The following is a 23894-nucleotide window of genomic DNA, read 5'->3' as shown; positions in this document are numbered from 1 at the left end:
GGCTAACGGGAGGACTTTGAATAGTGTGGAGGAGCAGAGGGATCTAGGTGTATGTGTGCATAGATCCCTGAAAGTTGGGAATCAAGTAGATAAGGTTGTTAAGAAGGCATATGGTGTCTTGGCGTTTATTGGTAGGGGGATTGAATTTAGGAGTCGTAGCGTTATGTTGCAACTGTACACAACTCTGGTGCGGCCGCACTTGGAGTACTGTGTGCAGTTCTGGTCCCCACATTACAGGAAGGATGTGGAGGCTTTGGAGAGGGTGCAGAGGAGGTTTACCAGGATGTTGCCTGGTATGGAGGGGAGATCCTATGAGGAGAGGCTGAGGGATTTGGGATTGTTTTCGCTGGAAAGACGGCGGCTAAGAGGGGATCTTATTGAAACATATAAGATGATTAGAGGTTTAGATAGGGTGGATAGTGATAGCCTTTTTCCTCTGATGGAGAAATCCAGCACGAGGGGGCATGGCTTTAAATTGAGGGGGGGTAGTTATAGAACCGATGTCAGGGGTAGGTTCTTTACCCAGAGGGTGGTGAGGGATTGGAATGCCCTGCCAGCATCAGTTGTAAATGCGCCTAGTTTGGGGGCGTTTAAGAGATCCGTAGATAGGTTCATGGACGAAAAGAAATTGGTTTAGGTTGGAGGGTCACAGTTTTTTTTTTTAACTGGTCGGTGCAACATCGTGGGCCGAAGGGCCTGTTCTGCGCTGTAATGTTCTATGTTCTATGTTCTATAATGTGAGGTAGGTCCATTCAAAGGTCTGACGGCAGCAGCAGGGAAGAAGCTGTTCTTGAGTCGGTCGCTACGTGACCTCAGACTTTTGTGTCTTTTTTGTGTTCACCGGGAGTGTCTCGGAGGGGAGTGTTGACCCGTTAGAGAAAATCTCCATTTCAAGGGAGGAAGTGTTAGGTTTTTGAGCGAATATAAAGACTGACAAATCCCCAGGGCCTGATGGAATCTATCCAAGGCTGCTCAGGGAGACGAGAGATGAAATCGCTGGGCCTCTGACGCAAATCTTTGTCTCGTCACTGGACACAGGTGAGATCCGCACCGACCTCCTCAGAAGACAAACACGGGACACGGCGGACAGAGTACCCTTCGTTGTCCAGTACTTCCCCGGAGCGGAGAAGCTACGGCATCTCCTCCGGAGCCTTCAACATGTCATCGATGAAGACGAACATCTCGCCAAGGCCATCCCCACACCCCCACTTCTTGCCTTCAAACAACCGCACAACCTCAAACAGACCATTGCCCGCAGCAAACTACCCAGCCTTCAGGAGAACAGTGACCACGGCACCACACAACCCTGCCACAGCAACCTCTGCAAGACGTGCCGGATCATCGACACAGATGCCATCATCTCAGGTGAGAACACCATCCACCAGGTACACGGTACCTACTCTTGCAACTCGGCCAATGTTGTCGACCTGATACGCTGCAGGAAAGGATGTCCCGAGGCATGGTACATTGGGGAAACCATGCAGACGCTATGACAACGGATGAATGAACACCGCTCGACAATCACCAGTCAAGACTGTTCTCTTCCTGTTGGGGAACACTTCAGCGGTCATGGGCATTCGGCCTCTGATATTCGGGTAAGCGTTCTCCAAGGCGGCCTTCGCGACACACGACAGCGCAGAGTCGCTGAGCAGAAACTGATAGCCAAGTTCCGCACACACGAGGACGGCCTCAACCGGGATATTGGGTTCATGGCACACTATTTGTAACCCCCACAGAGTCTCACTGGCTGTCTTGTCTGGAGACAATACACATCTTTTTAGCCTGTCTTGATGCTCTCTCCACTCACATTGTTTTGTTTCTTAAAGACTTGATTAGTTGTAAGTATTCGCATTCCAACCATTATTCATGTAAATTGAGTCTGTGTCTTTATAAGCTCTGTTTGTGAACAGAATTCCCACTCACCTGAAGAAGGGGCAGCGCTCCGAAAGCTTGTGTGGCTTTTGCTACCAAATAAACCTGTTGGACTTTAACCTGGTGTTGTTAAACTTCTTACTTGGTCACAGAAGACAGAGGGTGGTAGTGGAAGGGTCTTTTTCCGGCTGGAGGCCTGTGACTAGTGGTGTTCTGCAGGGCTCTGTATTGGGACCTCTGCTGTTTGTGATTTATATAAACGATCTGGAAGAAGGTGTAACTGGGGTGATCAGTAAGTTTGCAGACGACACGAAAATGGCTGGACTTGCAGATAGTGAGGAACATTGTCAGAGGCTACAGAAGGATATAGATAGGCTGGAAATTTGGGCAAAGAAATGGCAGATGGAGTTCAATCCAGATAAATGTGAAGTGTTGCATTTTGGTAGAAATAATGCAGGGAGGAGCTATACGATAAATGGCAGAACCATAAAGTGTGTAGATACGCAGTGGGACCTGGGTGTGCAAGTCCACAGATCCTTGAAGGTGACGTCACAGGTGGAGAAGGTGGTGAAGAAGGCATATGGCATGCTTGCCTTTTTAGGACGGGGCATAGAGTATAAAAGTTGGGGTCTGATGTTGCGGTTGTATAGAACGTTGGTTCGGCCGCATTTGGAATACTGCGTCCAGTTCTGGTCGCCACACTACCAGAAGGACGTGGAGGCTTTGGAGAGAGTGCAGAGGAGGTTTACCAGGATGTTGCCTGGTATGGAGGGGCTTAGTTATGAGGAGAGATTGGGTAAACTGGGGTTGTTCTCACTGGAAAGACGGAGGATGAGGGGAGACTTAATAGAGGTGTATAAAATTATGAAAGGCATAGATAGGGTGAACGGTGGGAAGCCTTTCCCCAGGTCGGTGGTGACGTTCACGAGGGGTCATAGGTTCAAGGTGAGGGGGGTGAGGTTTAACACGGATATCAGAAGGACGTATTTTACACAGAGGGTGGTGGGGGCCTGGAATGCGCTGCCGGGCAAGGTGGTGGAGGCGGACACACTGGGAACGTTTAAGACTTATCTAGATAGCCACATGAACGGAGTGGGAATGGAGGGATACAAAAGAATGGTCTAGTTTGGACAAGGGAGCGGCGTGGGCTTGGAGGGCCGAAGGGCCTGTTCCTGTGCTGTGTTGTTCTTTATTTTTTGTTCTTTTTCCCGACGGAAGAAGGTGGAAGAGAGAATGTCCGGGGTGTGTTGGGGGGGTCCTTGATTATTCCGGCTGCTTTTCCTGAGGCAGCGGGAAGTGTAGACGGAATCAATGGATGGGAGGCTGGTTTGCGTGATGGGACTGGGCTACATTCACACACAAACCCTTTGTAGTTCCTTGCGGTCTTGGGCAGAGCAGGAGCCCCAGACCGAGCTGTGATACACCCGGAAAGGATGCTTTCTATGGGGCATCTGTAAAAGTTGGTGAGAGTCGTAGCGGACATGTCAAATTTCCTTAGTCTCCTGAGAAAGTAGAGGCGTTGGTGGGGCTTTCTTAACTATAGTGTCGGCGTGGGGGGGACCAGGACAGGTTGTTGGTGATCTGGACACCTAAAAACTTGAAGCTCTCGACGCTTTCTACTTCGTCCCTGTTGATGTAGACACGGCATGTTCTCCTTTACGCTTCCTGAAGTCGATGATAATCTCCTTCGTTTTGTTGACATTGAGGGAGAGATTATTGTTGCCGCACCAGTTCACCAGATTCTCTATCTCATTCCTGCACTCCACTGGAGTTTAGAAGAACGAGAGATGATCTTATTGAAACCTATCAGATTCTGGTGGAGGTTTGGGTCGGGGGTGTGGGAGGGCGGGGGTGGCTCGTCCAGGAGGGGACGAGGCTGAGAGGATGTTTCCCCCCTTGTGGGAGGGAGGGGGGGGGGTGGATCTGGAATGAGGAAAGGCGAGATGGGGGACAGGGTTTTAGAATCGGGAGTCTCTCTCTCCCTCTCCCATTGAAGACGGAAATGGGAAGGAATTGCTTCTCTCGGTAGGTGGTCAGTTTGTATATGTAACCCTATAACCCTCCATCCTATTAAGCTCCATGTACTCATCCAGGAGTCTCTTAAAAGACCCTATTGAGTTCGCCTCCACCACCACTGACGGCAGCCGATTCCACTCGCCCACCACCCTCTGTGTGAAAAACTTCCCCCTAACATTTCCCCTGTACCTACCCCCCAGCACCTTAAACCTGTGTCCTCTCGTAGCAGACATTTCCACCCTGGGAAAAAGCCTCTGAGAGTCCACCCGATCTATGCCTCTCAACATCTTATACACCTCTATTAGGTCTCCTCTCATCCTACGTCTCTCCAAGGAGAAAAGACCGAGCTCCCTCAGCCTATCCTCATAAGGCATGCCACTCAATCCAGGCAACATCCTTGTAAATCTCCTCTGCACCCTTTCAATCTTTTCCACATCATTCCTGTAATGAGGCGACCAGAACTGAGCACAGTACTCCAAGTGGGGTCTGACGAGGGTCTTATATAGCTGCATCATTATCCCCGGACTCCGAAACTCAATACCTCGATTGATAAAGGCCAGCACACCATACGCCTTCTTAACCACCTCCTCCACCTGCGGGGCCGATTTTAGAGTCCTATGGACCCGGACCCCAAGGTCCTTCTGATTCTCTACCGTACTCAGAGTCTTTCCCTTTATATTGTACTCCTTCATCCCATTTGTCCTACCAAAATGGACCACGACGCATTTATCTGGGTTGAAGTCCATCTGCCACTTCTCCGCCCAGTCTTGCATCCTATCTATGTCCCGAACAGTGAAGGAATTAAGGGTTATGGTGAGCGGGTGGGTCAGTGGAGCTGAGTCCACAAAAAGATCAGCCATGATCTTATTGAATGGCGGAGCAGGCTCGAGGGGCCAGATGGCCTACTCCTGCTCCCAGTTCATATGTTCTTCAACCCATGCAGACACAGGAACATGCAAACTCCATAGACAGTCAGTCAGCTGAGGCTTAAAATTATTTACCGCTGTAATCTCTGCCTGTCACTTGGCCAATTTCTGGGATTGTGTTCGCAAATCTGTTGTACGGCACCGCATCAGATGCTGTTTGGCAGATATTATTGAACTAGAACGAGTGCAGGAAAGATTTACTAGGATGCTACCGGGAATTGATGGATTGAGTTATAAGGAGAGGCTGGATAGACTGGGACTTTTTTCTCTGGAGCGTAGGAGGCTGAGGGGTGATCTTATGGAGATCTATAAAATAATGAGGGGCACAGATCAGCTAGATAGTCAACATCTTTTCCCAAAGGTAGGGGAGTCTAAAACTAGATGACAGAAGCCAGAGGGTGGTTGCAGAGGGTTGTTTTTCAAACTGGAGGCCTGTGACCAGCGGTGTGCCTCAGGGATCAGTGCTGGGTCCACTGTTATTTGTCATTTATATTAATGATTTGGATGGGAATATTGGGGGCATGGTTAGTAAGTTTGCAGATGGCACCAAGATTGGTGGCATAGTGGACAGTGAGGAAGGTTATCTCGGATTGCAACGGGATCTTGATCAATTGGGCCAGTGGGCTGACGAATGGCAGGTGGAGTTTAATTTGGATAAATGCGAGGTGATGCATTTTGGTCGATTGAACCAGGGCAGGACTTACTCAGTTAATGGTAGGGGAGAGTTACAGAACAAAGAGATCAAGGGGTACATGTTCATAGCTCCTTGAAAGTGGAGTCACAGGTGGACAGAGTGGTGAAGAAGGCATTCGGCATGCTTGGTTTCATCGGTCAGAACATTGAATACAGGAGTTGGGACGTCTTGTTGAAGTTGTACAAGACATTGGTAAGGCCACACTTGGAATACTGTGTACAGTTCTGGTCACCCTATTATAGAAAGGATATTATTAAACTAGAAAGAGTGCAGAAAAGATTTACTAGGATGCTACCGGGACTTGATGGATTGAGTTATAAGGAGAGGCTGGATAGACTGGGACTTTTTTCTCTGGAGCGTAGGAGGCTGAGGGGTGATCTTATAGAGGTCTATAAAATAATGAGGGGCACAGATCAGCTAGATAGTCAATATCTTTTCCCAAAGGTAGGGGAGTCTAAAACTAGAGGGCATAGGTTTAAGGTGAGAGGGGAGAGATACAAAAGGGTCCAGAGGGGCAATTTTTTCACACAGAGGGTGGTGAGTGTCTGCAATGAGCTAAGGTGGGTACAATTTTGTCTTTTAAAAAATATTGAGACAGATTTTGTTTGATTAATTCATGGGACATGGGCGTCGCTGGCTGTACAGTATTTATTGCCCATCCCTAGTTGTCCTTGGAGAGCAGGTGAGAGTCAACCACAGACTTTTGTATCTTTTTCCCGACGGAGGAAGGTGGAAGAGAGAATGTCCGGGGTGCGTGGGGGGTCCTTGATTATGCCGGCTGCTTTTCCCGAGGCAGCGGGAAGTGTAGACGGAGTCAGTGGATAGGAGGCTGGTTTGCGTGATGGGACTGGGCTACGTTCGCACACACAACCCCTTTGTAGTTCCTTGCGGTCTTGGACAGAGCAGGAGTCCATACTCCAGAGCTGTGGCTCTGGAGTCACATGTAGGCCAGGCCAGGGTAAGGACGGCAGATTTCCTTCCCTAAAGGACATTAGTGAACCAGATGGGTTTTTCTGACAATCGACAACGGTTTCGTGGTCATCAGTAGATTCTTAATCCTAGATATTTCTTTATTGAATTCAAATTCCACCATTTGCTGTGGGAGGGATTCGAACCCAGGTCCCCAGAACATTGTAAGAGTTTTAACAACACCAGGTTAAAGTCCAACAGGCTTACTTGGTAGCAAATGCCATTAACTTTCGGAGCGCTGCTCCTTTGTCAGATGGAGTGGATATCTGCTCTCAAACAGTGCACAGAGACACAAAATCAAGTTACAGAATACTGATTAGAATGCGAATCTCTACAGCCAGCCAGGTCTTAAAGATACAGACAATGTGAGTGGAGGGAGCATTGAGCACAGGTTAAAGAGATGTGTATTGTCTCCAGACAGGACAGCTAGTGAGATTCTGCAAGTCCAGGAGGCAAGCTGTGGGGGTTACAGAGAGTGTGACATGAACCCAAGATCCCGGTGAGGCCGTCCTCATGTGTGCGGAACTTGGCTATCAGTTTCTGCTCAGCCACTCTGCGCTGTCGTGTATCGTGAAGGCCGCCTTGGAGAACGCTGACCCGAAGATCAGAGGCTGAATGTCTGTGACCGCTGAAGTGTTCCCCCACAGGAAGAGAACAGTCTTGCCTGGTGATTGTCGAGCGGTGTTCATTCATCCGTTGTTGTAGCATCTGCATGGTTTCCCCAATGTACCATGCCTCGGGACATCCTTTCCTGCAGCGTATCAGGTAGACAACGTTGGCCGAGTTGCAAGAGTAGGTACCGTGTACCTGGTAGATGGTGTTCTCACGTGAGATGATGGCATCTGTGTCGATGATCCGGCACGCCTTGCAGAGGTTGCTGTGGCAGGGTTGTGTGGTGTCTTGGTCACTGTTCTCCTGAAGGCTGGGTAGTTTGCTGCGGACAATGGTCTGTTTGAGGTTGTGCGGTTGTTTGAAGGCAAGAAGTGGGGGTGTGGGGATGGCCTTGGCGAGATGTTCGTCTCCATCAATGACATGTTGAAGGCTCCGGAGGAGATGCAGGACAGGCCCTGGTTAACTGGCCGGAGACACCAGCTCACGGGGAAAAGTACTCAGTTGGCAGTGCACTGCTATTCACAAAAGGCCTCAGGCTCACAGTGCTAACTATGACACGCGCTGTAGTCTGGAGCTGGGAACGGTTCTTCCCATCTCTCTCCTCCCACTTGACACCTGCCATGGGTGCATTGGCAGGTTGGACCTCGAACCAGTTTTGGGCCATCGGGCACGCACCATACTCACCCAGCAGGGTCGAAGGTAGGACTCCAAACCAGAGTGTTTGTTGGGGGGACAGTGTAGAGGGAGCTTTACTCTGTATCTAACCCCGTGCTGTACCTGTCCTGGGAGTGTTTGATGGGGACAGTGTAGAGGGAGCTTTACTCTGTATCTAACCCCGTGCTGTAGCTGTCCTGGGAGTGTTTGATGGGGACAGTGTAGAGAGAGCTTTACTCTGTATCTAACCCCGTGCTGTACCTGTCCTGGGAGTGTTTGATGGGGACAGTGCAGAGGGAGCTTTACTCTGTATCTAACCCTGTGCTGTACCTGTCCTGGGAGTGTTTGATGGGGACAGTGTAGAGGGAGCTTTACTCTGTATCTAACCCCGTGCTGTACCTGTCCTGGGAGTGTTTGATGGGGACAGTGCAGAGGGAGCTTTACTCTGTATCTAACCCCGTGCTGTACCTGTCCTGGGAGTGTTTGATGGGGACAGTGTAGAGGGAGCTTTACTCTGTATCTAACCCCGTGCTGTACCTGTCCTGGGAGTGTTTGATGGGGACAGTGTGGAGGGAGCTTTACTCTGTATCTAACCCCGTGCTGTACCTGTCCTGGGAGTGTTTGATGGGGACAGTGTAGAGGGAGCTTTACTCTGTATCTAACCCCGTGCTGTACCTGAACTGGGAGTGTTTGATGGGGACAGTGTAGAGGGAGCTTTACTCTGTATCTAACCCCGTGCTGTACCTGTCCTGGGAGTGTTTGATGGGGGACAGTGTAGAGGGAGCTTTACTCTGTATCTAACCCCGTGCTGTACCTGTCCTGAGAGTGTTTGATGAGGACAGTGTAGAGGGAGCTTTACTCTGTATCTAACCCCGTGCTGTACCAGTCCTGGGAGTGTTTGATGGGGGACAGTGTAGAGGGAGATTTACTCTGTATCTAACCCCGTGCTGTACCTGTCCTGGGAGTGTTTGATGGGGGACAGTGTAGAGGGAGCTTTACTCTATATCTAACCCCGTGCTGTACCTGTCCTGGGAGTGTTTGATGGGGACAGTGTAGAGGGAGCTTTACTCTGTATCTAACCCCATGCTGTACCTGTCCTGGGAGTGTTTGATGTGGGACAGTGTAGAGGGAGCTTTACTCTGTATCTAACCCCGTGCTGTACCTGTCCTGGGAGTGTTTGATGTGGGACAGTGTAGAGGGAGCTTTACTCTGTATCTAACCCCGTGCTGTACCTGTCCTGGGAGTGTTTGATGTGGGACAGTGTAGAGGGAGCTTTACTCTATATCTAACCCCGTGCTGTACCTGTCCTGGGAGTGTTTGATGGGGACAGTGTAGAGGGAGCTTTACTCTGTATCTAACCCCGTGCTGTACCTGTCCTGGGAGTGTTTGCTGGGGGACAGTGTAGAGGGAGCTTTACTCTGTATCTAACTCCGTGCTGTACCTGTCCTGGGAGTGTTTGCTGGGGGACAGTGTAGAGGGAGCTTTACTCTGTATCTAACCCCGTGCTGTACCTGTCCTGGGAGTGTTTGCTGGGGGACAGTGTAGAGGGAGCTTTACTCTGTATCTAACCCCGTGCTGTACCTGTCCTGGGAGTGTTTGATGGGGGACAGTGTAGAGGGAGCTTTACTCTGTATCTAACCCCGTGCTGTACCTGTCCTGGGAGTGTTCGATGGGGACAGTGTAGAGGGAGCTTTACTCTGTATCTAACCCCGTGCTGTACCTGTCCTGGGAGTGTTTGATGGGGGACAGTGTAGAGGGAGCTTTACTCTGTATCTAACCCCGTGCTGTACCTGTCCTGGGAGTGTTTGATGGGGGACAGTGTAGAGGGAGCTTTACTCTGTATCTAACCCCGTGCTGTACCTGTCCTGGGAGTGTTTGATGGGGGACAGTGTAGAGGGAGCTTTACTCTGTATCTAACCCCGTGCTGTACCTGTCCTGGGAGTGTTTGATGGGGGACAGTGTAGAGGGAGCTTTACTCTGTATCTAACCCCGTGCTGTACCTGTCCTGGGAGTGTTTGATGGGGGACAGTGTAGAGGGAGCTTTACTCTGTATCTAACCCTGTGCTGTACCTGTCCTGGGAGTGTTTGTTGGGGACAGTGTAGAGGGAGCTTTACTCTGTATCTAACCCCGTGCTGTACCTGTCCTGGGAGTGTTTGATGGGGGGACAGTGTAGAGGGAGCTTTACTCTGTATCTAACCCCGTGCTGTACCTGTCCTGGGAGTGGCTGATGAAATTCAACGTGGGCAAGTGCGAGGTCGTGCACTTTGGAAAAAAGAATAGAGGCATGGACTATTTTCTAAACGGTGACAAAATTCATAATGCTAAAGTGCAAAGGGACTTGGGAGTCCTAGTCCAGGATTCTCTAAAGGTAAACTTGCAGGTTGAGTCCGTAATTAAGAAAGCAAATGTAATGTTGTCATTTATCTCAAGAGGCTTGGAATACAAAAGCAGGGATGTACTTCTGAGGCTTTATAAAGCACTGGTTAGGCCCCATTTGGAGTACTGTGAGCAATTTTGGGCCCCACACCTCAGGAAGGACATTCTGGCACTGGAGCGGGTCCAGCGGAGATTCACACGGATGATCCCAGGAATGGTAGGCCTGACATACGATGAACGTCTGAGGATCGTGGGATTATATTCATTGGAGTTTAGGAGGTTGAGGGGAGATCTGATAGAAACTTACAAGATAATGAACGGCTTAGATAGGATGGACGTAGGGAAGTTGTTTCCATTAGCAGGGGAGACTAGGACGCGGGGGCACAGCCTTAGAATAAAAGGGAGTCACTTTAGAACAGAGATGAGGAGAAATTTCTTCAGCCAGAGAGTGGTAGGTCTGTGGAATTCATTGCCACAGAGGGCTGTGGAGGCCGAGACGTTGAGCGTCTTCAAGACAGAAATTGATAAATGCTTGATTTCTCGAGGAATTAAGGGCTATGGGGAGAGAGCGGGTAAATGGAGTTGAAATCAACCATGATTGAATGGTGGAGTGGACTCGATGGGCCGAATGGCCTTACTTCCGCTCCTATGTCTTATGGTCTTATGTTTGATGGGGGACAGTGTAGAGGGAGCTTTACTCTGTATCTAACCCCGTGCTGTACCTGTCCTGGGAGTGTTTGATGGGGGACAGTGTAGAGGGAGCTTTACTCTGTATCTAACCCCGTGCTGTACCTGTCCTGGGAGTGTTTGATGGGGACAGTGTAGAGGGAGCTTTACTCTGTATCTAACCCCGTGCTGTACCTGTCCTGGGAGTGTTTGATGGGGGACAGTGTAGAGGGGGCTTTACTCTGTATCTAACCCCGTGCTGTCCCTGTCCTGGGAGTGTTTGATGGGGACAGTGTAGAGGGAGCTTTACTCTGTATCTAACCCCGTGCTGTACCTGTCCTGGGAATGTTTGATGGGGACAGTGTAGAGGGAGCTTTACTCTGTATCTAACCCCGTGCTGTACCTGTCCTGGGAGTGTTTGATGGGGGACAGTGTAGAGGGAGCTTTACTCTGTATCTAACCCCATGCTGTACCTGTCCTGGGAGTGTTTGATGAGGGGACAGTGTAGAGGGAGCTTTACTCTGTATCTAACCCCGTGCTGTACTTGTCCTGGGAGTGTTTGATGGGGACAGTGTAGAGGGAGCTTTACTCTGTATCTAACCCCGTGCTGTACCTGTCCTGGGAGTGTTTGATGGGGACAGTGTAGAGGGAGCTTTACTCTGTATCTAACCCCGTGCTGTACCTGTCCTGGGAGTGTTTGATGGGGGACAGTGTAGAGGGAGCTTTACTCTGTATCTAACCCCGTGCTGTACCTGTCCTGGGAGTGTTTGATGGGGGACAGTGTAGAGGGAGCTTTACTCTGTATCTAACCCCGTGCTGTAACTGTCCTGGGAGTGTTTGATGGGGGACAGTGTAGAGGGAGCTTTACTCTGTATCTAACCCCGCGCTGTACCTGTCCTGGGAGTGTTTGCTGGGGGACAGTGTAGAGGGAGCTTTACTCTGTATCTAACCCCGTGCTGTACCTGTCCTGGGAGTGTTTGATGAGAGACAGTGGCGAGCGAACTATACAATCACTCCACGGACTCCACCCTCCCAGTTCAGTGACCATCTCCAGACCATACAACTCTCCCTACCTTTCTCCGACCTCTCAATCCCTGCAATGATCTGTACTCCTCACCAATTCCAGCCTCTTTTCCCCCTCCCTATGTTTCCCATCGCTTTGTCAATGGCGGCCGTGCCTTTGGCTACCTGGGAAATCTGGAATCCCTCTTTCCCCCCCCCAACTTTAAAAACCAAACTCTCTGACCATCTCCTGGTCGCACCCATCTCCTAATGATGCCTCAATGTTCAAGTTACATTAACACTGCAATGAGGTTACTGTGAAAATCTCCTGCGGCGAGTAACTCACCTCCTGACTTCCCCCCCAAAGCCTGTCCACCATCTACAAGGGCACAAGTCAGGAGTGTGAGGGAATACTCCCCACTCGCCTGGATGGTGCGGCTTCAACAACACTCAAGAAACTCGACACCATCCAGGACAAAGCGGCCCCCCTTGATTGGCCCTCCATCTACAAACATCCACTCCCTCCACCACCCACGCTCAGTAGCAGTGTCCCATCTACAAGATGCACTGCGGCAACTCACTCAAGATCCTTAGACAGCACCTTCCAAACCCACGAAATCTTCCGTCTAGAAGGACAAGAGGCAGCAGACACACGGGGAACACCACCACCTGCAAGTTCTCCTCCAAGACACTCACCATCCTGACTTGGAAATATATCGGCCGTTCCTTCGCAGTCGCTGGGGTCAAAATCCTGGAACTCCCTCCCTAATGGCATTGTGGGTCAACCCACAGCACGTGGACTGCAGCGGGTTCAAGAAGGCAGCTCCCCACCACCTTCTCAAGGGGCAACTAGGGATGGGGAATAAATACTGGCCCAGCCAGCGACGTCCATGTCCCACAAATGAATTTTTTAAACAAAGCACTCCGGCGCCTGTTCGGGTAACACTGAGGGATAATTTAGCACGGCCCAACGCACCCTAACCAGCACGTCTTTCAGACTGTGGGAGGAAACCCGTCCCGCAGGTGGTTAAGAAGGCGTATGGTGTGCTGGCCTTCATCAATCGAGGGATTGAGTTTAGGAGTCCGGGGATAATGATGCAGCTATATAAGACCCTCGTCAGACCCCACTTGGAGTACTGTGCTCAGTTCTGGTCGCCTCATTACAGGAAGGATGTGGAAAAGATTGAAAGGGTGCAGAGGAGATTTACAAGGACGTTGCCTGGATTGAGTGGCATGCCTTATGAGGATAGGTTGAGGGAGCTCGGTCTTTTCTCCTTGGAGAGACGTAGGATGAGAGGAGACCTAATAGAGGTATATAAGATGTTGAGAGGCATAGATCGGGTGGACTCTCAGAGGCTTTTTCCCAGGGTGGAAATGTCTGCTACGAGAGGACACAGGTTTAAGGTGCTGGGGGGTAGGTACAGGGGAGATGTCAGGGGGAAGTTTTTCACACAGAGGGTGGTGGGCGAGTGGAATCGGCTGCCGTCAGTGGAGGCAAACTCAATCGGGTCTTTTAAGAGACTCCTGGATGAGTACATGGGACTGAATAGGATGGAGGGTTATAGGTAGGTCTAGAAGGTAGGGATATGTTCGGCACAACTTGTGGGGCCGAAGGGCCTGTTTTGTGCTGTAGTTTTTCTATGAAACCGGAGCACCCGGAGGAAACCCACGCAGACACGGGGGGGAGAACGCGCAGACTCCGCACAGACAGTGACCCCCGAGCCGGGAATCGAACCCGGGGTCCCTGGCGCCGTGAGGTAGCAGTGCTAACCACACTGTGCCATCTAAACCCCCCACCTTGGCAGGTACAACAGGGCAGCGAGTCAGGCCTGTAACACCTCAGTGACATTCCACACACACACACAACAAATAGAAATCAGAACACTTTAATGACAACCCCTCCAGCTCCACGCAGCCGCTGAGAGTACAAAGCTAACAGATTCCGAAACATCCCACGGTATTCAGACAAGCACTCTCCTCCCTGCGGTGAGGATTCTGTTATAAACCAGGGCCTGGAACCCAGCTGGAGTCCCCTCATTTCCGATTCCCCGCAGGTTAGGGAGGAGGGTCTTGGAGAGGGTGCGGAGAGAAGATTTACCCAGAACGGTTCCGGGGATCGGGTACAGGGGGCCACAGTCGGTGCGGAGAGACCGGGAGAAGCTGGGATCGCTCCCCTCGGAGCACAGAAGGTTAAGGGGGAGATTAAATCGAGGCGTTCGAAATATCAAAGTGGGGGTTTTGGATTGAGAAGACAGAGACAGAAACAGAGACACACAGACACAGACAGAGAGAGAGACACACACAAAGAGAGAGAGACACACAGACAGAGAGAGAGAGACACACACAGAGAGAGACAGATACACAGACAGAGCGATCCACAGACGGAGACAGAGACACACACAGACAGAGACACACAGACAGAGACAGAGAGAGACACAGACAGAGACAGAAACAGAGACAGAAACAGAGAGACACACAGACAGAGACAGAGCGATCCACAGAGACAGAGAGAGACACAGAGAGAGACAGATACACAGACAGAGACAGAGCGATCCACAGACGGAGACAGAGACATACACAGACAGAGAGAGACACACAGAGACAGAGAGAGACACAGGCAGAGACAGAGAGAGACACAGACAGAGACAGAGAGAGACACAGACAGAGACAGAGCGATACACAGACACAGAGAGAGACAGGGACAGAGAGAGACACACAGACAGGGACAGAGAGAGACACAGATGGAGACAGAGACACACACAGAGACAGAGAGAGACAGAGACAGAGCGATACACAGACAGAGACAGGGACAGAGCGATACACAGACAGAGACAGAGAGAGAGAGAGAGACACAGAGACAGAGAGACACACACAGTTTCCCCAGCGGCAGGAGGGTCGGTAACCTTTTGGAAAGGCAGCGAGTTGTTGTGATCTGGAAGACGCTCCCTGACCGGGCGGCGGAAGCAGATTCAACAGGAACCCTCGGAAAGGGGGGAATCGGATACACACTGGATAGGGGGGGGGGGCGGGGAGGAAGAGGTGGTGGGGTTTGTCCAGAGAGACAACACGGATATCTGGGCCCCCCCCCCTGCGCTGTGCAGCGGGGGGGTTGTGTTGGGCTTGACGAGGCTGGAGTGTTATCAGAGAGGGAGAGCAGTTGGAATCCGATCTTGGGTTGAGGGGAGAATCTCGTTACCCTGTTCCCCCGACGGGGAAGGTTCTGGGTGTTTGGGGGGGGGGGGAGGGAGGGAGAAGTAGGGAGATTTCGCCCGTCTCCGCGTGACACAACAACACGTCAGGCACGGGATGAAGGCAAGTTAACGGCAGTGTGACAAACTTCCGCGACACGCACTGGGCTACGTTCGGAGCGAGGGGGAAGCTCTCCATCGACGGACGGAGCGAGGGGGAACACCACCTTCCTGCAGTCCGGCAGGGCTGCCTATCTCACCGCCTCGGTGCTCCGGGAGGGATGGGGAATCACGTTCCCCCCGCCCCCGTTCCCTCCCAGAGGCCCCCTCCTCAGGCCTATCAATCAGCTCGCCGCTTCCCTCATCCCGTTCTGCTCCCTGGTTCCTCGCGGTTGGGGGTCCGTCTGCGACGCGCCCTGCAACAGGGAAAGAAAGATAGTCAGGCCCTCTCCGAAGGTGGGGGCAATCTGTCCAAATAACCCCCTCACTCCCCCAGACAAAAACTAAGCGAGGGTGCGGGGAGGGATAGATGGGGAATCGACGTGGGACACAAGATGGCTGACGGAGGAAAAGGGGGTTTTAAATAGTCCTGGGCAGCACAGGAGCGGGAGGTCATTCAGCCCCTCTTCCAGCCTGTTACACAGGAACAGGAGGAGGCCATTCAGCCCCTTCTCCAGCCTGTTACACAGGAACAGGAGGAGGCCATTCAGCCCCTTCTCCAGCCTGTTACACAGGAACAGGAGGAGGCCATTCAGCCCCTTCTCCAGCCTATTACACAGGAACAGGAGGAGGCCATTCAGCCCCTCTCTCTCCAGCCTGTTACACAGGAACAGGAGGAGGCCATTCAGCCCCCCTCCTCCTCGAGCCTGTTACACAGGAACAGGAGGCCATTCAGCCCCTCTCTATCCAGCCTGTTACACAGGAACAGGAGGCCATTCAGCCCCTCTCTATCCAGCCTGTTACACAGGAACAGGAGGCCATTCAGCCCCTCTCTATCCAGCCTGTTACACAGGAACAGGAGGCCATTCAGCCCCTCTCTCTCCAGCCCCTCTCTCTCCAGCCTGTTACACAGGAACAGGAGGAGGCCATTCAGCCCCCCTCCTCCTCGAGCCTGTTACACAGGAACAGGAGGCCATTCAGCCCCTCTCTCTCCAGCCTGTTACACAGGAACAGGAGGCCATTCAGCCCCTCTCTATCCAGCCTGTTACACAGGAACAGGAGGAGGCCATTCAGCCCCTCTCCAGTCTGTTTCACAGGGACAGGAGGAGGCCATTCAGCCCCTCTCCAGTCTGTTTCACAGGGACAGGAGGAGGCCATTCAGCCCCTTCTCCAGCCTGTTACACAGGAACAGGAGGAGGTCCCATTCAGCCCCTCTCCTCCTTGAGCCTGTTACACAGGAACAGAAGGAGGCCATTCAGCCCCTTCCCTCATGCTTGTCACACAGGAACAGGAGGAGGCCATTCAGCCCCTCTCCAGCCTGTTACACAGTAACAGGAGGAGGCCATTCAGCCCCTCTCCAGCCTGTTACACAGGAACAGGAGGAGGCCATTCAGCCCCTCTCCTCCTTGAGCCTGTTACACAGGAACAGAAGGAGGCCATTCAGCCCCTTCCCTCATGCTTGTCACACAGGAACAGGAGGAGGCCATTCAGCCCCTCTCCTCCTTGAGCCTGTTACACAGGAACAGGAGGCCATTCAGCCCCTCTCTCCCCAGCCTGTTACACAGGGACAGGAGGAGGCCATTCAGCCCTTCGCTAATCAGACATTCCTCATGGCCACTTTCCTGCCACTTTCCCCGCAATCCTGGATTCCCTCACTGATCAAAAATCTATTTATCCCAGCCTTAAACATACACAAGGACTCTCCCCCCCCCACACAGCTCTTTGTGGCAAAGAGTTCCAGAGACTCTCAATCCTCGGAGGGAAGGAATTTCTCCTCATCTCAGTCTTAAATTGGCGCTAATAAAAGTTTATTTATTAGTGTCACAAGTTGGCTTACATTAACACTGCAATGAAGTTACTGTGAAAATCCCCCCCGAGTCGCCCACACTCCTGTCCGGGGTGACACTGAGGGAGAATTTAGCACGGCCCAATCCAACCCTAACCCAGCCCCGTCTTTCAGGACTGTGGGAGGAAACCGGAGCACCCGGAGGAAACCCACGCAGACACGGGGAGAACGTGCAGACTCCGCACAGACAGTGATCCCCGAGCCCCGGGGAATCGAACCCGGGTCCCTGGAGGCGGCAGCGCTAACCCACACTGTGCCACCATGCCCGAGACTCTCCCCGTGAGGGGAAACTTCGTCTCAGCATCTACCGTCAAGCCCCGAAAGAATCCGGTATGTTCCAATGAGATCACCTCTCTTCCAAATTCCAGTCAGCAGAGTCACTACCTAGTTACTGTTTGCTTAGAACATAGAAAAGCTACAGCACAGACAGGCCCTTTGGCCCACAAGTTGAGCCGAACATGTCCCTACCTACTAGGCTTACCCATAACCCTCTATCTCACTAACTTCCATGGACTTATCCAAAAGTCTCTTAAAAGCGGGGCAGCACGGTAGCACAGTGGTTAGCACTGCTGCTTCACAGCTCCAGGGTCCCCGGTTCGATTCCCGGCTCGGGTCACTGTCTGTGTGGAGTTTGCACATTCTCCTCGTGTCTGCGTGGGTTTCCTCCGGGTGCTCCGGTTTCCTCCCACAGTCCAAAGATGTGCGGGTTAGGTTGATTGGCCAGGTTAAAAATTGCCCCTTAGAGTCCTGGGATGCATAGGTTAGAGGGATTAGCGGGTAAATATGTGGGGGTAGGGCCTGGGTGGGATTGTGGTCGGTGCAGACTCGATGGGCCGAATGGCCTCCTTCTGCACTGTAGGGTTTCTATGATGATTTCTATAAAAGACCCTATCGAATCCGCCTCCACTACCGGCAGCCGATTCCCCGCACCCACTTCCCTCTGAGTGAAAAACTTACCCCTAACATCTCCTCTGTACCGACTCCCCAGCACCCTAAACCTGTGACCTCTTGTGGCAACCATTTCAGCCCTGGGTAAAAGCCTCTGAGAATCCACTCTATCAATACCCCTCAACGTCTTATACTTCTTCAGACGATTCCTCCACGCCGAGGAACATCCTAGTAAACGCTCTCTGAACAGTCTCCAATCAGACAGTCCCTTTCTGTAAATAAGGTACACAAGCTGGCCACAGTGCTCCAGCTGTGGTCCCACCAGTACCCCCTACCCTCCCCGACCAGGCACAGTTCCACCACATCGTCCTCCAGCGGTACCTGGGCACCCGGTTCCCGGCCAAGGTTGCAGGGGCCTGAACACTCGCTCCATGGGGGGAGAATGTGGGACTCGCTCCCACGGGGGGGGGGGGGGGGGGGGAGAATGTGGGACTCGCTCCCACGGGGGGGAGAATGTGGGACTCACTCCCACGGGGGGGAGAATGTGGGACTCGCTCCCACGGGGGGGAGAATGTGGGACTCGCTCCCACGGGGGGGAGAATGTGGGACTCGCTCCCACGGGGGGGGGGGGGGAGAATGTGGGACTCACTCCCACGGGGGGGAGAATGTGGGACTCGCTCCCACGGGGGGGAGAATGTGGGACTCGCTCCCATTGGGGGGGAGAATGTGGCACTCACTCCCACGGGGGGGGTGAATGTGGGACTCGCTCCCACGGGGGGGAGAATGTGGCACTCACTCCCACGGGGGGGAGAATGTGGGACTCGCTCCCACGGGGGGGAGAATGTGGCACTCACTCCCACGGGGGGGAGAATGTGGGACTCGCTCCCACGGGGGGGAGAATGTGGGACTCGCTCCCACGGGGGGGAGAATGTGGGACTCGCTCCCACGGGGGGGAGAATGTGGGACTCGCTCCCACGGGGGGGGGAGAATGTGGGACTCGCTCCCACGGAGGGGAGAATGTGGGGCTCACTCCCACGGGGGGTGGGGGGGGAGAATGTGGGACTCGTTCCCGCGGGGGGGAGAATGTGGGACTCGCTCCCACGGGGGGGGAGAATGTGGGACTCACTCCCACGGGGGGGAGAATGTGGGACTCGCTCCCGCGGGGGAAAAACCAGTCACCCTCCGAGGAACTCACCTGACCCCTGGGGGACCCAGTCGCCCGGCTGTGTAAGCGTCCCATCTCGCAAGGCCTCGGGGTGGTGGGCGCGGGACGCTGGCGGCCGGACATCTCGGAGCTATCGCGGCGAGGGAGGACCGCCCTCCCCGATGGCGGTCCGTCCGTCAGCTCCGGCCCAGCCGCCGAGCGCCCCCCGGGACCCGGTGTAGAGTCGAGGAGCGGCGAGGGGGGACACGGTGGGTCATCTCCGACCACGTCCAGACAGTCCTGGGGTGGGGGGGGGGGAAAAAGAGACAGAAAACAGCATTAACTGAGCCTGAGGCAAAGAACAATACAGCACAGGAACAGGCCCTTTGGCCCCTCCAAGCCCGTGCTACTCCCTGGTCCAAACTAGACCATTCTTTTGTATCCCTCCATTCCCACTCCGTTCATGTGGCTGTCTCGATAAGTCTTAAACGTTCCCAGTGTGTCTGCCTCCACCACCTTGCCCGGCAGCGCATTCCAGGCCCCCACCACCCTCTGTGTAAAATATGTCCTTCTGATATCCGTGTTAAACCTCCCCCCCTTCACCTTGAACCTATGACCCCTCGTGAACGTCACCTCCGACCTGGGAAAAAGCTTCCCACCGTTCACCCTATCTATGCCTTTCATAATTTTATACACCTCTATTAAGTCTCCCCTCATCCTCCGTCTTTCCAGGGAGAACAACCCCAGTTTTACCCAATCTCTCCTCATAACTAAGCCCCTCCATACCAGGCAACATCCTGGTGAACCTCCTCTGTACAGGTGAGGCAGAGTGTGAGGTGGTACACTTTGGAAGGAGGAATTGATAAGGAGGTATTGAATAAATGGTGGGACACTGGGAAGCTCGGAGGAACAAAGAGACCTTGGCGTGTTTGTCCTCAGGTGTCTGAAGGCGGAAGGGCAGGTTCATCGAGTGGTGAGAAAGGCGTACGGGGCACTCGCCTTTATGCATCGAGGCACGGATTACAAAAGCAGGGAGGTCACGTTGGAGTTGAACTTTGATGAGGGCACAGCTGGAGCACTGTGTACCCAGGGTGGCACAGCGGGTTAGCACTGCTGCCTCACAGGGAGCCGGGTTCGATTCCCGGCCTTGGGTCACTGTCTGTGAGGGAGTCTGCGCGTTCTCCCCGTGTCTGCGTGGGTTTCCTCCGGGTGCTCCGGTTTCCTCCCACAGTCTGAAAGACGGGGCTGGGTTAGGGGTGCATTGGGCCGGGCTAAATTCTTCCTCAGGTGTACCCGAACAGGTACTGGAGTGTGGCCACTCGGGGATTCTCACAGTAACTTCATTGCGGTGTTAATGTAAGCCTACTTGTGACTAATAAATAAATTTTAAACAAAAAAGTTCTAGGAACAGCCGCGAACCGCAAAGAGATGACTACAGTTCTGGTCGCCACATTATAGGACGGACATGATCGCACTGGAGGGGGTGCAGAGGAGATTCACCAGGATGCTGCCTGGGACGGAGCATTTAAGTTATGAAGAGAGGTTGGGTAGACTTGGGTTGTTTTCTCTGGAGACTGAGGGGGCGACCTGATCGAGGTGAACAAGATTATGAGGGACATGGACAGGGTTGGATAGGGAGCAGCTGTTCCCCTGAGTTGAAGGGTCAGTCACGAGGGGGACACAGGTTCAAGGTGAGGGGGGTGGGAGGTTTAGGGGGGGATGTGAGGAAAATCTTTTTTACCCAGAGGGTGGTGAGGGTCTGGAATGCGCTGCCTGGGAGGGCGGTGGAGGGGGGGGATTGCCTCACATCCTTTAAAAAGCACCTGGATGAGCACTTGGCACGTCGGAACATTCCGGGCTATGGACCAAGGGCTGGCGAGAGGGATTAGGTGGGCAGGTCAGGTGTTTCTAATGTTTCGGTGTAGACTCTTTGGGCCTCTTCCGCGCTGTGAGATTCTGAGAGATAGGGGGGCACGGAGGGGGGGGGCACGCACAGAGGGGCCGCACAGGGGGGGAACGCACAGGGGGGGACGCACAGGGGGGAACACAGGGGGGGAACGCACAGGGGGGGAACGCACAGGGGGGGAACGCACAGGGGGGACGCACAGGGGGGACGCACAGGGGGGACGCACAGAGGGGACGCACAGAGGGGACGCACAGAGGGGACGCACAGAGGGGGGGGCCACGCGACAATCCCGACATTTCTCACGACGGTGTGATTCCGGGAATCCGGATCTCCACGCCTCGGTACAAAGCCCGGTGTGTCTCCCCGATGAATTGGCAGTCCCACAGCGGGAGAAAAACCCGGAGAAAACCAACAGACCACGGAGAGACGCGGTGTTTCCTCTGGGCTCCTGTTTGAAACCCCCGCCCACAGCAGAACGGGGGTCTTGATTTAGGGCCTGTGTCTGCGCGCTGTAACCCCCCCTCTCTCCCCCAGAGCGGGGGGTCTGGATTCAGGGCCTGTGTCTGCGCGCTGTAACCCCCCCTCTCCCCCAGAGCGGGGGGTCTGGATTCAGGGCCTGTGTCTGTGCGCTGTAACCACCCCCCCTCTCCCCCAGAGCGGGGGGTCTGGATTCAGGGCCTGTGTCTGCGCGCTGTAACCCCCCCCCCTCTCCCCCAGAGCGGGGGGTCTGGATTCAGGGCCTGTGTCTGCGCGCTGTAACCCCCCCTCTCCCCCAGAGCGGGGGGTCTGGATTCAGGGCCTGTGTCTGTGCGCTGTAACCCCCCCCCCTCTCCCCCAGAGCGGGGGGTCTGGATTCAGGGCCTGTGTCTGCTCGCTGTAACCCCCCCCTCTCCCCCAGAGCGGGGGGTCTGGATTCAGGGCCTGTGTCTGTGCGCTGTAACCCCCCCCTCTCCCCCAGAGCGGGGGGTCTGGATTCAGGGCCTGTGTCTGTGCGCTGTAACCCCCCCCCTCTCCCCCAGAGCGGGGGGTCTGGATTCAGGCCCTGTGTCTGTGCGCTGTAACCCCCCCCCTCTCCCCCAGAGCGGGGGGTCTGGATTCAGGCCCTGTGTCTGCGCGCTGTAACCCCCCCTCTCTCCCCCAGAGCGGGGGATCTGGATTCAGGCCCTGTGTCTGTGTGCTGTAACCCCCTCTCCCCGAGAGCGGGGGGTCTGGATTCAGGGCCTGTGTCTGCGCGCTGTAACCCCCCCCTCTCCCCCAGAGCGGGGGGTCTGGATTCAGGGCCTGTGTCTGTGCGCTGTAACCCCCCCCCTCTCCCCCAGAGCGGGGGGTCTGGATTCAGGGCCTGTGTCTGTGCGCTGTAACCCCCCCCCTCTCCCCCAGAGCGGGGGGTCTGGATTCAGGCCCTGTGTCTGTGCGCTGTAACCCCCCCCCCTCTCCCCCAGAGCGGGGGGTCTGGATTCAGGGCCTGTGTCTGTGCGCTGTAACCCCCCCCCCCCTCTCCCCCAGAGCGGGGGGTCTGGATTCAGGGCCTGTGTCTGTGCGCTGTAACCCCCCCCCCTCTCCCCCAGAGCGGGGGGTCTGGATTCAGGGCCTGCGTCTCCCCCCCGCCGGGTCACTCACGTCGCTGAACTCCAGAGGCAGGATCTCGGTGGGCTGCAGCTCCGCGGTGCTCAGGTACAGGTCGGAGGCAGCCCCGCTGTCCAGCTGGTCCGAGGCAGAGAAGCCCCCCTCGGGCCGGTACATCAGGGGGGGCACCTGGAGGTGGAGGGGGCAGCAGGGTTCCACCGAGAGGTTCACCATCACCGGCTTGGCGCAGGGAACCTCACTCACCCCCGGGCAGGTTCTGAACAGCACCTGGCTGGGGTCCAGCAGGATGTCTGGGTGAAGAACGGTCAAGGAAGATTCCGGATGGACACGGAGCCCCGAGCGACGCCGGCCTGTGAACCAACCCCAACCGCGCCAGGCTCAACCTCACCCACTCCGCCTCTCCCCACTGTGTCCCGATGATCGGACTGCTTCTGTAACCCCCTCCAGCCCCCCTCCCTATCTCTGTAACCCCCTCCAGCCCCCTCCCTATCTCTGTAACCCCCTCCAGCCCCCCTCCCTATCTCTGTAACCCCCTCCAGCCCCCCTCCCTATCTCTGTAACCTCCTCCAGCCCCCCTACACCCCCTCCCTATCTCTGTAACCTCCTCCAGCCCCCTACACCCCCTCCCTATCTCTGTAACCCCCTCCAGCCCCCTACACCCCCTCCCTATCTCTGTAACCTCCTCCAGCCCCCCTACACCCCCTCCCTATCTCTGTAACCTCCTCCAGCCCCCTACACCCCCTCCCTATCTCTGTAACCCCCTCCAGCCCCCTACACCCCCTCCCTATCTCTGTAACCTCCTCCAGCCCCCTACACCCCCTCCCTATCTCTGTAACCCCCTCCAGCCCCCTACACCCCCTCCCTATCTCTGTAACCTCCTCCAGCCCCCCTACACCCCCTCCCTATCTCTGTAACCTCCTCCAGCCCCCTACACCCCCTCCCTATCTCTGTAACCTCCTCCAGCCCCCCTACACCCCCTCCCTATCTCTGTAACCTCCTCTAGCCCCCTACACCCCCTCCCTATCTCTGTAACCTCCTCCAGCCCCCTACACCCCCTCCCTATCTCTGTACAGTCCTCCAGCCCCCTACACCCCCTCCCTATCTCTGTAACCTCCTCCAGCCCCCCTACACCCCCTCCCTATCTCTGTAACCTCCTCTAGCCCCCTACACCCCCTCCCTATCTCTGTAACCTCCTCCAGCCCCCTACACCCCCTCCCTATCTCTGTAACCTCCTCCAGCCCCCTACACCCCCTCCCTATCTCTGTAACCTCCCCAGCCCCTACACCCCCCTCCCTATCTCTGTAACCTCCTCCAGCCCCCCCGACACCCCCTCCCTATCTCTGTAGCCTCCTCCAGCCCCCTCTACACCCCCTCCCTATCTCTGTAAC

The 23894-nt window shown here is 54.5% G+C and overlaps 1 protein-coding gene across 1 annotated transcript; it reads right to left on the bottom strand.

The window, feature by feature from the left end:
* Nucleotides 1-13658: 13658 nt before the first annotated feature.
* LOC144490322 (uncharacterized) lies at nucleotides 13659-22856 on the bottom strand (the record flags this gene model as incomplete). Its single annotated transcript, XM_078208091.1, has 3 exons — nucleotides 13659-15392; nucleotides 19065-19313; nucleotides 22540-22856. Coding segments are annotated over 3 exons (638 nt in total), but the record flags the coding sequence as incomplete, so codon positions are not given.
* Nucleotides 22857-23894: the final 1038 nt, after the last annotated feature.

Source organism: Mustelus asterias, unplaced genomic scaffold (genome assembly GCF_964213995.1).
Source record: "Mustelus asterias unplaced genomic scaffold, sMusAst1.hap1.1 HAP1_SCAFFOLD_3155, whole genome shotgun sequence".
NCBI lineage: Eukaryota > Metazoa > Chordata > Chondrichthyes > Carcharhiniformes > Triakidae > Mustelus > Mustelus asterias.
The sequence above is the reverse complement of the archived record's forward strand: the minus strand, read 5'-3'. Positions and strand labels throughout refer to the sequence as shown.